The 15,834-nt window shown below is 40.8% G+C and overlaps 1 protein-coding gene across 1 annotated transcript in view; it reads left to right on the top strand.

The window, feature by feature from the left end:
- dgkaa (diacylglycerol kinase, alpha a) overlaps positions 1 to 15,834 on the top strand; it is a 36,359-nt gene that overhangs the window by 1,956 nt on the left and 18,569 nt on the right. Inside the window, exon 2 of the mRNA XM_056240197.1 lies at positions 14,790 to 14,888. Within this exon, the coding sequence (XP_056096172.1) occupies positions 14,813 to 14,888 (76 nt within the window). The 5' untranslated portion in view covers positions 14,790 to 14,812. The remainder of the gene's footprint in view (positions 1 to 14,789; positions 14,889 to 15,834) is intronic.

Raw genomic sequence — 15,834 nt, 5'->3', positions numbered from 1 at the left:
TCCCCCTTCTCAAACCCGAGAACGCTCTGCTCATAGGGCTGAGTTCCCTACTAGCAGGAGTGACCCGGCTCGCCACCCACCAACTACTGTCTGGGGAGCCCGAGGTCGTCCATTTCCTCGCCAGCGCCCTCACAAGCGCCTTCAGCTGAAGCGGTCCAACAAATCGGCCGCTCCAGCCTCCTCGAGCCGTTCCTGACCCGCAGGGCAGGAAGAGGAGAGCCTCATCAGATCTACGAGGTTGGGACAGACCGCGCAAGCGTTTCTGCCCTCCTCCAGCCGGCTCTCCTCATCCAACCCTGTCACCTTCGCCACCCAGCGTGTTTCGAAGTGCAGGTCCTGTTTCACTCTCTTCACCCAGTCCGGCGCAGGAGGAAGGAGACGCATCTTGCTTTCTCCCCTCGCTCCCGGTGCACGTTACACCCGCCAATCGCTTCCTCAGAGGCACAGTTCTTTTTCCTCTGGAGCAGGCGGACCCAGTTACTTCTATCCAGGTGGTGGTACCCCCCAATACGTGTCAGGACGCCAAGCGCTCTCCTCCACGGTCAACCGCGCCTCCCCATGGAAACCAGCGCGACACCCTACCTCAGGTATGTCCCTTGCACTGCAACACTCCTCTGCCTCTATCACATTTCGTTCAAGAATGGGAGCGTTTACCAGGGGTATCGCCTTGGATCCTTCGCACAGTTCGGCTCGGCTACACGCTTCAGTTTTGTCGCAACCCCCCCTGCTTCAACGGGGTCTTTCCTACTGTAGTCGACAGCGCCGCTCAGGCTTCTGTACTACAGCAGGAGATTTCATCCCTTCTGCTGAAGGGGGCGATAGAAGAGATTCCTTCGGGGGAAGTCGAACAGGGCTTCTACAGCCGTTACTTCCTGGTCCCGAAGAAGGGGGGCGGCCTGCGGCCGATACTAGATCTTCGCCGGTTGAATTTCTCTCTTTACAAAGGAAAATTCAAAATGTTGACGCTGAAGGCCATCATATCTCATATCCGGCGGGGGGACTGGTTCGTGACGGTAGACCTCAAGGATGCTTATTTCCACATCCAGGTCGTACGGCGACACAGGAAGTTCCTCAGGTTCGCCTTTGGAGGGAAAGCGTACCAGTACAGGGTCCTCCCCTTTGGCCTCGCTCTAGCGCCAAGGACGTTCACAAAGTGTATGGATGCTGCTCTGGCCCCGCTGCGGCTCCAGGGCATCCATATACTCAACTACCTGGACGATTGGCTCCTTTTAGCCCACTCCAGAGAGTTGGTGACTCACCACAGGGACATTGTCCTCCGTCATATTCAGTCTCTCGGTTTGAGGCTGAATACGGAGAAGAGCGTTCTTACTCCAGCTCAGAACACGGTTTTCTTGGGGGTATGCATGGACTCCGTTCTTATGCAGGCCCGTTTGGCTCCTGCACGGATTTCCAGTCTGGTGACATGTCTGTCCCGTTTCGCACTAGGCCAGCATGTTTCCGTGAGCACCTGCCGCAGACTTCTGGGCCTTATGGCCGCGGCCTCCCCTGTGCTACCTCTGGGGCTGCTCCACATGAGACCTTTTCTGTGGTGGATGAAGCTCTCAGGGGCTCGGCCCACGGGGCCAGCCTTTCGCCTATTGAAGGTGTCGCGCAGTTGCTTTCGCGCCCTGTCAATCTGGCGGGACCCCCTCTTCCTTCAGAAAGGAGTCGGTATGGGTGCGGTATTCCGTCGCCAGATGGTTACGACGGATGCCTCTCTGACCGGCTGGGGAGCGGTTTTCGAGGGCAGGCCAGCGTGTGGGGTTTGGACTGGCGAGACCCTCTCGTGGCACATAAACAGCTTGGAGCTGAGGGCTGTCTTCCTGGCTCTTTGCCACTTTCTCCCTTTCCTCGAAGGACACCATGTCATTGTCAGAACGGACAATATGGCAGTAGTGTCCCATGTAAACAGACAGGGGGGTTCACGATCGCGTACCCTAGACAGGCATGCGCGTCACCTTCTCCTGTGGTCCCAGGACAAGTTCCTCTCTCTGAGAGCAGTTCATGTCCCAGGGATTCTGAACCTCGCAGCAGATTTTCTGTCGAGGCAGAAGCTCAGGTCTGGGGAATGGATGTTGAACCGCCAGTCGGTGGCCCTGATCTGGGAGGTGTTCGGAAAAGCGGAAGTGGACCTCTTTGCATCTCAGGAGTCGTCCCAATGCCCGCTTTGGTTCTCTCTGAGCCCTCCAGCTCCATTGGGGATAGATGCGTTCGCCCACCCTTGGCCGATGCAGAAACTCTATGCCTTCCCGCCCATCAAGCTGATCCAGGCGGTTCTGTCCAGAGTGAGGGAGAGCGGAGTCCGCCTCCTTCTGGTAGCCCCATTCTGGCCGTCCCAGCCATGGTTTTCGGAGCTGATCCCTCTGTTGGAATCCTCCCCCTGGGAGATACCGGTCAGGGAGGACCTGCTTTCCCAGCTTCAGGGCAGGATATGGCATCCTCGCCCCGACATTTGGAAGCTGTACGTTTGGCCTATCAGAGGCCGTTAGCTTTAAGCTTTGATCTCCCAACCGACGTTCAGGAGACTATTGCGAATGCTAGAGCCCCTTCGACGAGGAGGCTATATTCCTCCAAGTGGAGGGTGTTCGAGGCGTGGTGCTTAGCACATGATAGGAACCCAGTTAGCTGCCCAGTAGGCTCAGTGCTGGAATTCCTGCAGGGAAAAGTTTGCTTCCGGAGCGGCCGCTACCACTCTCAGAGTGTATGTCGCAGCTATTGCTGCTCATAGAGAATCGGATGAGATTCCCTTGGGGAAACTGAGGTTAGTTTCGGCCTTCATGCGTGGGGTTAGGCGCCTGAAACCGGCTCGCCCCCCTAGTGTTCCCTCGTGGGACCTGTCAGTCGTCCTGGAGGGTTTGACAGAGGCTCCCTTCGAGCCCTTGGAGTCAGCTCCTGAGCGGATTCTGACTCTTAAGGTTGCTCTTTTGTTAGCTTTATCTTCACTGAAGCGGATAGGGGATTTGCAGGCTCTCTCTATTAGTGAGTCATGCTTGGACTTCGCTCCTGGCCTGGTTAGGGTTACCTTGAGGCCGAGGTCGGGGTATGTACCCAAGGTTCTTTCCACGGCGTTCCGCTCTCAGGTTGTTAACCTTAATGCTTTCCACCCTCCTCCTTTTGCCTCTGAGGAAGAAAGGAAACTTAACTTGCTCTGCCCGGTCCGTTCTTTGAAGTTGTATGTAGATCGCTCAAGCGGTTGGAGGAAATCAAACCAGCTCTTGGTATGTTTTGGTGCTGGCCGCCGCGGGCTTGCAGCATCAAAGCAGAGGATTTCCCACTGGGTAACGGACGCTATTTCGCTGGCTTATGAGGTGCGTGGTTTGCCTTCACCTCTTAGCATCAGAGCGCATTCCACCAGAAGTGTGGCTTCCTCTCAAGCTCTCTTTAGAGGGGCCCTCTTGGAAGACATTTGTGTGGCGGCAGGTTGGTCCTCTCCGCACACCTTTGTGAGGTTCTATAATTTGGATCTTGACATGACTCCAGGTTCCCAGGTTCTATCTGCTTGAACCTATCATGGTTGTTCTTATTTGGTCTGGTACCGGTTATGGCAGCGCTTAGCTTGGCGAGTTTGGTATTTCGTTCCCACTGCGCTTTCCGCAGCGTTGAGTGAACCTATGAAAGAGAACGTCTCTGGTTACTTACGTAACCTATGTTCTCTGAATAGGGAACGAGACGCTGCGTTCGCTGCCAAGCTCCTCGCGCTGCCGACAGTTTTTCTTTTCGGCAGAGAAATCTGAGGAGAAGATGGCGCGCGCGCGTACATCATGCTACGACGTAAGAGCGTCGGGGCGGAGCCAGCTTTGCGCGAGCGCCATCAGCCAATGGATTGGCGTGATTCTATAGGGCTTCAGACAATCGGCACATCCAGAGGATATCCCACTGCGCTTTCCGCAGCGTCTCGTTCCCTATTCAGAGAACATAGGTTACGTAAGTAACCAGAGACGGTTTTATGCATTATTTCTAACGGCAGCGACTCAAAACCTCTGACTGTCCATACGGAGTGTTCATATGCGACTTCGATCGATTGTATCGATGCCCAGAATCTTGTCTTGATAACGATGGGAATTGTAAGGAATTTAATGATTCTTTCAATTCGTATTAACTTGTTCGGTTCCTTAACAGTTGCATTTAAGAATGCCATACTCTGACGAAGAAATACATTTTTAAAAATCGACTGCACTCAACGGTTAGCAAGTGATGAGTTAATTTCAGGTTTCAACAAGCATTAGCATAACAATAATATGTGTGTGTGTGTGTGTGTGTGTGTGTGCGTGCGTGTACAAAAATAAACCGAATACAATTTTCTTGCAAAAGGTACAGCCTAATTTACAGACTTTTTTTGAGGCCACACAAATGCAGTCCAATAATTGGCTCTATAATAAATACAAATACTAAACAAACAAAATTTGGTATCATATTTCAATTATTGTTTTATAAAATAAACTCATCATGTGTAGCCTAGTATCTCAAATAGCCTAATTGTCATATGAACAACAGTATCAGCCATAAGTAGGCTACAACATAAAAGACAATAAAAGTTGTTTTCGAGTCGTGAATGATGACGAAATTAATAAACTTGCGGTTAAGTAAATGAGTCAGATAAATTCAGTAATCGATTCATAAGTGTTTTTGATTCACAAAGATGACCGGCTCATAATTTCCATTCGTTCAAGAATCATTCTACATTGCTTGCGCTGTATCTTTATGATTCTTTAAAAGAACCGACTCATATGAGTAATTTGGTTGGGAATCGGACACTGCTGTGTGTTTCGGACTGTAGTCGTGTAAATTCATTAGTAGCCTAGTCTATTGCGGTGAACAGTAGTGCAGAAAAAGGTCACTGTATTTTCTAGCATGCCTTCCGTCCGTAACTGATCAGAACGTCTTGAAAATAATTAATTCTGTTTAGGTATTTTAGTGAGCTATAGATAAACAGCTGTGTGAAATTCTCAGTCAATTCATGTCATGCACAGATCAGTCTATTTGTACCAGTTAACTGCATTTTGGTGGTTTTACTCTTCGTTTCGAAGTTGTTGGCTTCATCTGGTTGTTTTGTTATTCTCTTTCACTGAACTAGACTGTGGAGTCATGTTAAGTTATGTGTTACTGTTATGTGCTTGGAAACGTAAATACACTTAAAAGAAGAAAAAGATACGGTGGTTTTTGGAAGGGTTTTTTTATGGTTTAAAAATACAAATATATGGTTACACTCAACATACTTCAAAGAATAGGCTACCATACTGATCTTAACTGGGTTTAGGTGGTCTCATAATCTGACCAACCGAAAAGTCCCCCAAACCCATTCAAAACCATCAAAAACAGACTTGCAAACCACCATAGCTTGGTTTTAATATGTTTTATTCAGCAATTACTTTTTGTGCTTCTTATGATTTTTTTTGACATATTTATCTGAACTGGTTAAGTAACTGTTGCATTCTCTGGATTTTTCCCCTGAATTGTTTCTTTTACCATTATCTTTGCTGAATATCTAAATGACTCACGCTGCCTTAATAATACAGATTTTATCTACATATTTCAACCGTCTTCTAGGTTTCCAATAACTGTGGACTGATTACGTCATTAAGTTCATCTTATTTCATCATCATAAGAGATTTCAACTCTTCCAGTTAGACAGACATCTTTTTTTTTTTAATAGACTGGAAGTATTTTGTCACATATATCCAGTTTTAGCCGACTGGGCTATATGACTCACAACAGTTGAAGAGTAAGGGTTTTGAAGGTCTTTTTATGCTCCCCTGCATTTAAACATGTTTGCCAAATTGCTTACTAAGTCAGACATTCTTGTTTTTCCACTCTTGTTTCTGCTGTCGTGACCAAAACATATATCCATCTCAGTGCAACATGATTATATTTTAGTTTGTGGTTTTGTATCTCTGACTCATTTGAAATCCTATACTAAATTTGTGGATGTCCCTAAAGAAATTAAAAGTCCTAATTTAGTCCCACATTCTCTCTGGAGCTCTTGGCTTAGTTTACCTGATAATGGTAACTCGTTCTCTGAGGAATCTATAGCCTTATGGGTTTGGCTAGAAAATGACAGGGTTGGTTTACTTTCTTCCCAGCAATCTCCTGCTTTTATAACTCATGAGCCAAGTAGTGATAAACTGGATTCAGGAGTAGCTTGTCTTTCCTAAACCCCAATCATAATCTAGCTGCATTTATGCAACAGGGACAGATGAAGGTCTAGCTTTGTAAATGGAATGTGGGTCAATATTCATTTCACCACAGATTTCCTCACTTTCACCTGGTGAGTGGTAGTACGTATTAATCTCTAAAAGGTGGGTGAACAAAACCTGGAAATTGCTGCTCCAAAGAGCTTGTATTCCCATATTTCCATTCAGTGGTCAGTAAAACACCACCATCTTCAGCTTGAATAGTTTGAAGCTGAGTGGTGCAGATTCCCAAGAGTATCAAGACTGCAGACAAAAAATGATGAGGAAATAAAATATTTAGGAACCAAATTACATCTCACTTATACAACGTACACACTCAGCGGTCTAACAGCGCTCGTCAGTGTCAGAATGATTGAGATGGCCAATCAAATCAATGAAGGCAGGCCTTACTGTTCACAGAAGACGAGTGAGAATTCCAACGCAACACTTAGTTTAAGCAGTGAAAGAGTGCATGGTTAGATACAAGTAGCTAAACATTTAATATTTGACGACTGTTTTGCGGTAGAAAGGTTCAGCGACTGATGCAGACTACTCAGTTTTGAATTGAAAATACGCTTATATTTACATGATTCATGTAAGTAATATCTGAATTTGATGAGACAAGACACTTTTTGCATGTTTTTTTTTACATAATTAGACATACGAACAAGAGAGAATGTGTGTATATTTAAAATAAATAAATAAATTTAATTGAAATTGATCTTCATAACTACAGTAGACCTGGAGTTTTTACCATTTTTATTTCTTTTTCATTATTTCCTTAAATCCCTTGTAATCCTTTTTTTTTTATTCCTTTAAATAAAAAGACCAATAACTCAATAATTAGTATTAATTGTTTAGATAATAGTTTTCTAGTGGTTGTTTTCATTGTGAAGTGTGCAATTGTAGTTTAGGCTGTATAAATGAATTCATTATCTGCATAAGTGATATAAAGGTCCTCTCATTATTTTTGATAACACTTGAGTCTATGATTTCTCATTCCCTCTCTTGTGCATGGTTATACAGTCTAAATGTTCAATCGCTTCACTCGTGACTTCAACTGATCAACTGATATGTGTAGGAAAGAGAGTAGCGCAACACTTGCTGCATGTCTGCTGTCTGTAGTGTTCTCTCCGAGTGGGTGTAAGTACGTTTCTAACATGTGTCTCCTCAAGCGTGTGCCTTTGCACAGGCTTTTCTGGAGGAGGACGGCGTGCACGGCTGCTGTGCAAGCTCAGACGTGCCTGCGGCTTGGCAGTTGCTTTGAAAGGGTTTCCTGCGTACCGCTGAGGCCCCTTTGCTTTTACCAAAAACTCGTCCTGCCACAACTTAAATAGTCAGTGATGCTTTTTTTCCATTGAAATGCAAGAAAAAAAAAAAGAAGCTGAGGGAGGCGAGCACAACAGCCGTTCTCAGATGAGGTGTGACTCGCGCTGCTTTGCAGTTTGTGGCCTGCCTTTTATGGCACTTCTTGAAATTGGCCTGTCATTTGTTTTGGAAGCTGTTTCAGAGTGTTTAAAGCTAAATCTTTTTCATTTAGTGAACAAAAAAAATGATATTGAGTCGATTATTTCCAGTTTCACAGTTTGTCCTGACATGTACAAGGTGGATAAATGCACGTTCCAGTGCCCCCCAAATCATCCCCTTTTGTTGAGGTGAATGATTCACACTTACATCAGCTGGTGTGGAATGCAAAGCAGTCTGTTAGAAGGTTGTGTGCTCTGAGCAGCTCGCGTAGGTGGAGCGGACCAGCAGGGGAAGACCCGCGAATGCTGGCCGGGTTTCCTCCCCCTCATCCGTCTCTCCCCTCCTCCATTCCTCATTCTAGTCCTGTCAGTCACCCCTGGCAACAGTCTGAGGCAGCACAGCTGATGGGGAAACTCTTTCCAGAGCGGCCAGCATTTGGCAATCCTTCTTACTGACCAGATGCACATTGTGTTTCCTTGGAAAAGCTGAAATGACTTGATTTGATTTGACTTAATCTAATAAAGTGCAGCTCATAACCAGCAAAACAAACATTTCCCATTAGAACCATGAAGGGTAACCCATAGGAAAGAAAAAATGACAATTATAATTTTTGTCACAACCGATAGTGAAATCAAATAGCCTGTTCTTATTTTTAATTGTCCGATGATTACCAATATGCAGAAGCAGAACCAATGTTTCTATTTCTATTGTATTGCTTCTATTATTTGTTCTATTTTTTTCTATTTGACATATTATTTATATTTTAATAATTTCTAAATAATTAAACTACAAGGATAAAAATTATTTATTAAAATTTATTTTAAGCCAATTTTTTTTTGCAATCTAAGGGAGGCGTTTACACGGCAGTTTAAACAGAAAACTTTTGATGTGTTTTGCCCGTTTATTTACACGGCAACTACGTTTTGGGGGCCTGAAAACACAAACTTTTGAAAACGGGTTTCAGTGTAAGTGAACGAATGGAAAGTTTGAAAACGAGACCGTTATCGTCTCCATGTGAACTACAAAAATGTGAATTCGTGAAAACGGTGACGCTACGTGCATGCGTATTACGTGTTCAGTCTGTGGGCGCGTAGTTTCTTTACATAGTGACATCGCCAACTACTGGCCTGGCATGAATAATACAGCGTTTTTAGTTGGTTTCGCTGATCAGTTTGAATGGGGATCGTTTTGACAACGTTGTCGGCTGTACACAAAAAACGCAAAGATTTTTTTTGTCAGTTCATTGTCGTGTAAATCTAAATGTTTGCCAACTTTTAACTTGAATATGTTGTTGTGGGTGCATATGAATATCTAAAGAATAGAGCACAATTTCTCGGTAGATTGAATATTTATGTGTGAATATTGGATTGAGTGTGAATTATCTCTAAATACAAATGAGATCTCCTTATTATCTACGGTAAGTATCTAGAGTCTTATGTTTATAATTTTTAAAATCGTATTCATTTTAAAACTATACTGTATTGTCTCCTTTATTTTATTTCTAGGAAAGGGAATAAAGACAACTCAGATCATTTGAGTTATGAAAGAGCAACCTTTGAGCAATGAAATGGAAGGAAGGGGAATATGAACTCTTGCAGATACAAAGCAGCAGTTTGACTTGACACACGGCGACAGCCAGTGCAAACAGCACAAAGCTTTAAAAAACTATTGTTCCTAAATATAGTTTTAAAAGACATTGTTAAGGCAAATAACGTGAACAGTTAATATTAGATCACTAGAACAGGCGTGTAAGCTCAGCACGTGAGAAACACATACCTCCCTTCTGCCTGTCTATATGTTGTGTTCTAAGTCCAGCTTTTCTGGTAAAGTGGGTTGGAAATGTATCTTAATAGGCGAGACAGTGAGAGGGGTTGGGCGATTTACTGTTGTAATTTAATTGGTTGGCCTTATGCAACAGTCATTTACATTTTTGCATGTTTTCTCTTTAAACATGTTGACTTGTTAACGGAGTTTTGCATTGCTGTTGTACAACATTCTTATAATTACATAGAATATTTGAACATTTATAAATGTGTCACAAAATGCAGGACTATTTAAGACTATTTCACTGCAAAAAAATCTGAAATGTGATTAAAACAATGGGGGAAAAAAACTTTTACAGCATTTCCCTTATTTAAATTTTAACTTAAGATATTGATGTTTAATTAAAAACAATTGTCAGCTATAGTTAAAAATACAGGAAGAGAGAAGCTTGCCACAATACACAATACAAGGGAATCTCTCAGAAACACGAAACTAACTACTACAAACACCCACTACTTCCTTAATGCTACTGACATTTCTGTAATGCTTCTGACATTTTTACCTGCATAGTTTTGAATGGCATAGAGATCAAGATCTAAAGAGACACATGACTGTCATGCACTTGTGGGGGCTGCCAAATATAATATTAGAGTTGTAGAGCAAACAGTACAAAAAGCTTCAAAGATATTTATTTTGTGATAAGGAGCAGTTGACTGTACATTATCCAGTGTATTATGCTGCTAATTACCAAATAACGATATAAACAGACATATTTTGTCATAATTTGACATAATTTGAGTTTAAATTATTTTTATATTTTATCAAATATTTATTTTGGTTCTCTGGGACAAAGACTGATTATATAGATTAGCAGACATTATGCAAAAAAATTACAAATTAAATCAAGTATTTGAGATCTATTTAATCAGTAATGGTATTGGAAACCCTCATCTATAATGAGAAAACAAAACAAAATTTTCCACCTCAGCAAATGGACACATTAGCATGAATGGTTCAAAAGAGTGATGTTATGGTTTATGTCTTGTTTTTGTAGGTGGTCTCAAAGACAGTGTACTTTGCCGAGCCACAAGGATCCCTATAGCCCAGTGTTTTAATGGACTAAGTGTTTGGTGAAGCAGAGATTTGTCTCCCTCCGTAAAACAGAGCTATGCATGCAAATAAGTGATGAGAAAGGCCAGAATCAAATTACCATGCTTCTGTGCTCAACCCAAACAATTAGAGATGCAGAGAGAGAGAGAGAGAGAGAGAGAGAGAGAGAGAGAGAGAGAGAGAGAGAGAGAGAGAGAGAGAGAGAGAGAGAGAGAGAGAGAGAGAGAGAGAGAGAGAGAGAGAGAGAGAGAGAGAGAGAGAGAGAGAGAGAGAGAGAGAGACATCAGCTATACAGTCAACTGACAGTTAAAACTGGTGTGAAACAAGACCATCAGAAAATATAAAAACATAACCATCCTGTTTGTGTTATGCGTATGTCGTTTGGTTGAATATCATTAAAAACTATTTTCATGTGTCATATTTCAATCTAAACTCATTTTAAAATAAAATTTACAAAATTATTTTCCCATCTGAAATCTATTTTTCTTAGAAAAAAAATTCAGTCCCCCTGTGGTGAAAATCAAGCTTTTAATGTTGTTTACACGTCTATGGGGTGTTTTTAATATGCTTTAAGACAAACCATGTACAAATGCATAAGTCAACACCATTGCTGAGTATTTTCTCCTTAAAACTGCATTGAACCAAAGACATTCTCAAAACGTTTAAATATGTAATTTTGGTGATTTTAAGATGTATTTTTTGCCCTTTTTTTGCCTTTTTATTAGAAGAGGACAGTAGCTAGCTAGACATGAAGTGAAATGGAAGAGATAGAGAGGGGGGACGGGATCTGTAAAGCTCCACGAGTCAGGACTCGAACTCGGGTCGCCCGAAGCACAACGGCTCTACAAGTCGGCGCACTTGCCCACGGCGCCGACCAAAAATGAGTTTTAAAGGGAAAGTTCACTTTGAAATGAATTTTTGGTATGTTTTAGCTTACCTCAAGGGCATCCAAGATGTAGGTGTCTTTGTTTCCGCAGTAGTTTCAATTTTGATATTTTTAGGTCAAAAAAATATTTTTAGGTCAATCGTTTTTACCTCTTGTAACCACAGCCACGTCCAAGTGATCTGAGGGCGTGGCTGTGTTTACAAGAGGTAAAAACGATATAAATACTGTTCGTTTTCTCACACAAACCGCTCGTTTCGTGTCTTAGGCCATCAATGTGTACTTACATTTACGAGTCATTAAATCATGTTTAATTTGGACTTCTCTGTGCATGCTCTTTGAGGTGGACCCCATAGACCTGCATTATATGACTGACAGACAATAACGGTTTGACCTAAAAATATCAAAATTGAAACTACTGCAGAAACAAAGACACCTACATCTTGGATGCCCTTGAGGTAAGCTAAAACATACCAAAAATTAATTTCAAAGTGAACTATCCCTTTAAGGGATAAAATGATTGACTACAGGGGGACTTTAACTGTATTACAGTAATTAGAATGAGATTTTCCCACAGATTATAAATAAGAATAAGAATTTAAAGGGAAAACTTCAACTGACATAAAAAAATTTATAATAATAATATTACCTTGACTCGGCATTTCTCCATTTGAATGTAAATCTGCCATTAAAAATGTGATTTAGGAGGTATTATTGGACATTTTATTCAATACATTTTATACACGACTAAATGTACTTTCGTTTCACATGTTTGACCTTTTTCAGAAGATTATCTGTGAGAGAAGCATAACTTATAAAATCAGTTTAGGATTTTTACCTCAGGATGTTTGATATAAATGAATATTTTAGCCAGGAAACTCGCATTCTGATTTGTTCGTTCAATGTGATGTTCTCAGCTGATTGATTTTTACGTATTCATTACTATTTCCCTTTAAAACACGAAACATCCAAACGAATGCATCTCGACACGCTATGCAAATTCTTATTAGCCCTCCGTCTCCCCAGCACCACCTGCCTAGATGTGCTACAGGGGTCTCCCTCTCTCTAGCAGCAGTGCATATGTCCCTTAATTTTATGTTCTGATCATTCAGTACTTGCTCTGCAGCAGCAGCGTAGCAGTTCTAGTCTGTCAATACCAAACCTATACATTCTACTTACATTAATAAAAATGTTTTACAAACTATCCCCAGAGTTGTCATGACTGACCTATACATAAATAAATGTAAAATTGAAAAGGTATATTTCCTTTGTTTTATCTTTCAGAAATGATTGATAAGACTGTATTGTGTATGTAAAATCGTCTGTCATGCACCGGCTAGCTTCCGCTGTTAACAAGATAAAAGTATTGCTTCTGTTTTCCCAACTTTCTCTCTCTCACACACCCACCCACCCATATATACACGGCACAGACCACACAAACAAAGTTCCTAGGCAACGACACTAACCTTTTGAGGGAATTAACTGAGAACGGTGTGACCCTTTGTTAGCTCACATCACATGAGAGGAGTGGGTGTATGGGCTTCATTTTCTCTGCCTTTTCTCTGTCGTATCGTAGTTTTTCAGCTCTTACATTCTAGGAAGAATATAAACTGCCATTAAAGTGGATTGTACCCTATTTCATGCTGACAAACTTTCATAAGAGGTTAGGTTAAGGAACTCCTGATGTTCGGACTAGAGCTTTGCATATGTTTGTTTGTTGGCTTTAAATATGTGTTCACAGTCAAGTGCAGGATCACCATTGTGAAACTTTTACTTCGGCTACTATTATTAGTTCCAAAAAAAGATCTGTAGACGTAACACTAGGTCACCCATTTATTCTCGCTGTTTGGCTTCTGTAAAAAAGTTTGAAGAAACCTTAACGAATGTGCATAGGAAGAAAAACTTTAGCCTGGCGCTAGCATGCTAATCTCCCTGGACAGGCTTTTTCCTTAATGAGAGAGCTGATCCATTTTCCATTACAGATGAGAGCCAGAAACATAGTGTTTCTGTACAATACACACACAAAAAGAGAGATATTGTGTGTCTCATTTAGCCTTAGGTCCTTGAATCAATGCTATGTCAGTGTACACTTTCATTTTTAGTATTTTCAGCTGACATTGAACATTTTGTATGTTGAGCATAGTCGTACATCGATAAGACTCAAACTTTTTTCTGTCAGCATTCCACTGGTGTCATACACAAAAACATAAGATTAATCTTTTAATTGGGAACACAACTTTTCTGGTAGTCGAGACCACGAGGAGTGTGCGTTTGATGTTTTCTGTTCACATAGTTTTGTTTTCATGAGCATGGCGCAGTGACTATGTAAATGAGACATGCATATTTACATAGTCAGGCTGGCATACATTATAGTCTAAAAAAAACTGTCAGAACAATGTTCATATTATTAATGTATAGATAATATTAGAAATAGAAGAAAATTTTTAATTAATTAAGAAGTTAATTAATTCTTCTTAATTAATTAAGAAGTATTTTATGCTCACCCAGGCTGCATTTATTTGAAACAGTAATATTGTGAAATATTATTACAATTTAAAAGAATTGTTTTCTATTTTAATATATTTTAAAATGTAACAATTTCCTGTGATGGCAAAGCTGAATTTTCAGCATCATTACTCTAGTCTTCAGTGTCACATGATCCTTCAGAAATCATTCTGATATGCTGATTTGGTGCTCAAGTAACATTTTTTATTATTATTATTATTATTATTATTATTATTATCAATGTTGAAAAAACGTTGTTGTTGTGCTGCTTAATTTTTTTTTTTTTTTTAAACAGCATTTATTTAAAATATAAATATTTTTGTAAAAAATGTCTTTACTGTCACTTATGATGAATTAAATTTTTTTCTTTAAAAATGCATTATATACTTTTTTATAATATCCTAATGAAATCAAAATTCTTGTATAGTGTGACTGTAAAGGGCTTTTCTCTGTTCATGCATGAATAAAATCAAGATGTCTTTATTTTGCAACACTATAAATTCCTTACTTAATAGAACAAAAGAATGGCCAATTATTTACTCAACCTTAAAGAAGAAAAAATATCATTTTGGACACCAGAAAGTCAAAAGGTGAACTTTGAATTATTACTTTCTTTTATAAAATGGTTCACCATGTTCATGGAGAATTTTAGTATCATATGCTGTAACATTATTCATGCATATAATTTTTCAAAGCATTTATGGTATGTGCCAGAGGGAATGTTATGAGACTGACAGCAATGTGCATGCATTGTATTTCCATAATTGTGTCTAGGCCTAAAGATTTTCTTTTCGCTTTAAGTGCATGAAAACTGTATCTAAAGTAAAGATGGATTTGGCTTTTAATCTGTCTGTTTGCCTCTCACCAACCTTTCTCTTTCCCTCTTTCAGTGTTATTCAGAGGCTCTGGCGTGATGTCAGACCCGGGCTTGTCAGATGATAGAGAGCTGAGGCCCATAGACTTTATCCAGCTTCAGCAGTACATTGACTGTGAGTCTGTGATGCCCACACATCCCTCCTACTCTCACTAAATGCTCGGCATCATTACAAACCATGAGTCACTCTCAGTTCTTAAGTGCGAAATGACACTGTATTCTAAGGTCAAAAAAAACAAAACATGCCAGTCGTGTGCATCCAAGACGTCTGTGAGCCCGGTTTACTTACAGTTTTTCACTCTCTTAAATATTTTATACATGCAATTAGAGGTGGAAAAGACTGATTTGACTTGATTTGATTGACACCATTCAAATATTTATAATGTCACTAAAATGATGTGATTATTAAAAAGAAAATGTGCAAAAAATCACTCTGATAAAAATGAACATTATGTTTCTCACTAACATCTCTAATTTAAAGAGGCCATATTATGCCCTTTTACAAAGTCATGATTTTGTTTTTGGGGTCTACTAGAATAGTTTTAATGCTTGAATGTTCTAAAAACACATCATTTTTTACATATTTTACATTGTTGCAGCACCTCTCATCCCAGTCTGTCAGTAACGCTTTGTTTTGTGCTGATCTCTATGAAGCCCCTCCTTGCGAAAAGCACAATGTGCTCTGATTGGCCGGGTGCACCAGTGTGTTGTGAATGTGATTGGTCAACCAATTCAACCAGGAGCTCTGCAGCAGACTTCTACATGACAGTCAAAGCGGCGTTACGTCACGAAAGTGCGGACTCGTAGAAAGACCGGCCGCGAGTGTTTAGGGTGCCATTTAAATGCCATTAAATGAGGGATATTGTGACATATATGTCCCCAGAAGAAAACTCAAGACTACATTAGAGGCGTTACAGGGAGAGAAAGTGCTTATAGAGAATTACTCCCTTTATAGTGGATTTTGTGCTTTGTAACTTTCCAGATAAAACAGCACATTACACACTAAAGAAAGTTGAAAAGGTAAAAAAGCAAAATAGGTCCTCTTTAATGGAGCCTGAAAA

This window comes from Rhinichthys klamathensis, unplaced genomic scaffold (genome assembly GCF_029890125.1).
Source record: "Rhinichthys klamathensis goyatoka isolate OS25496 unplaced genomic scaffold, OSU_Roscu_1.1 h1tg000020l_1, whole genome shotgun sequence".
NCBI classification, from domain to species: Eukaryota; Metazoa; Chordata; class Actinopteri; order Cypriniformes; family Leuciscidae; genus Rhinichthys; species Rhinichthys klamathensis.
Note: the sequence above shows the minus strand (reverse complement) of the source record. Positions and strands in the feature narration are given on the sequence as shown.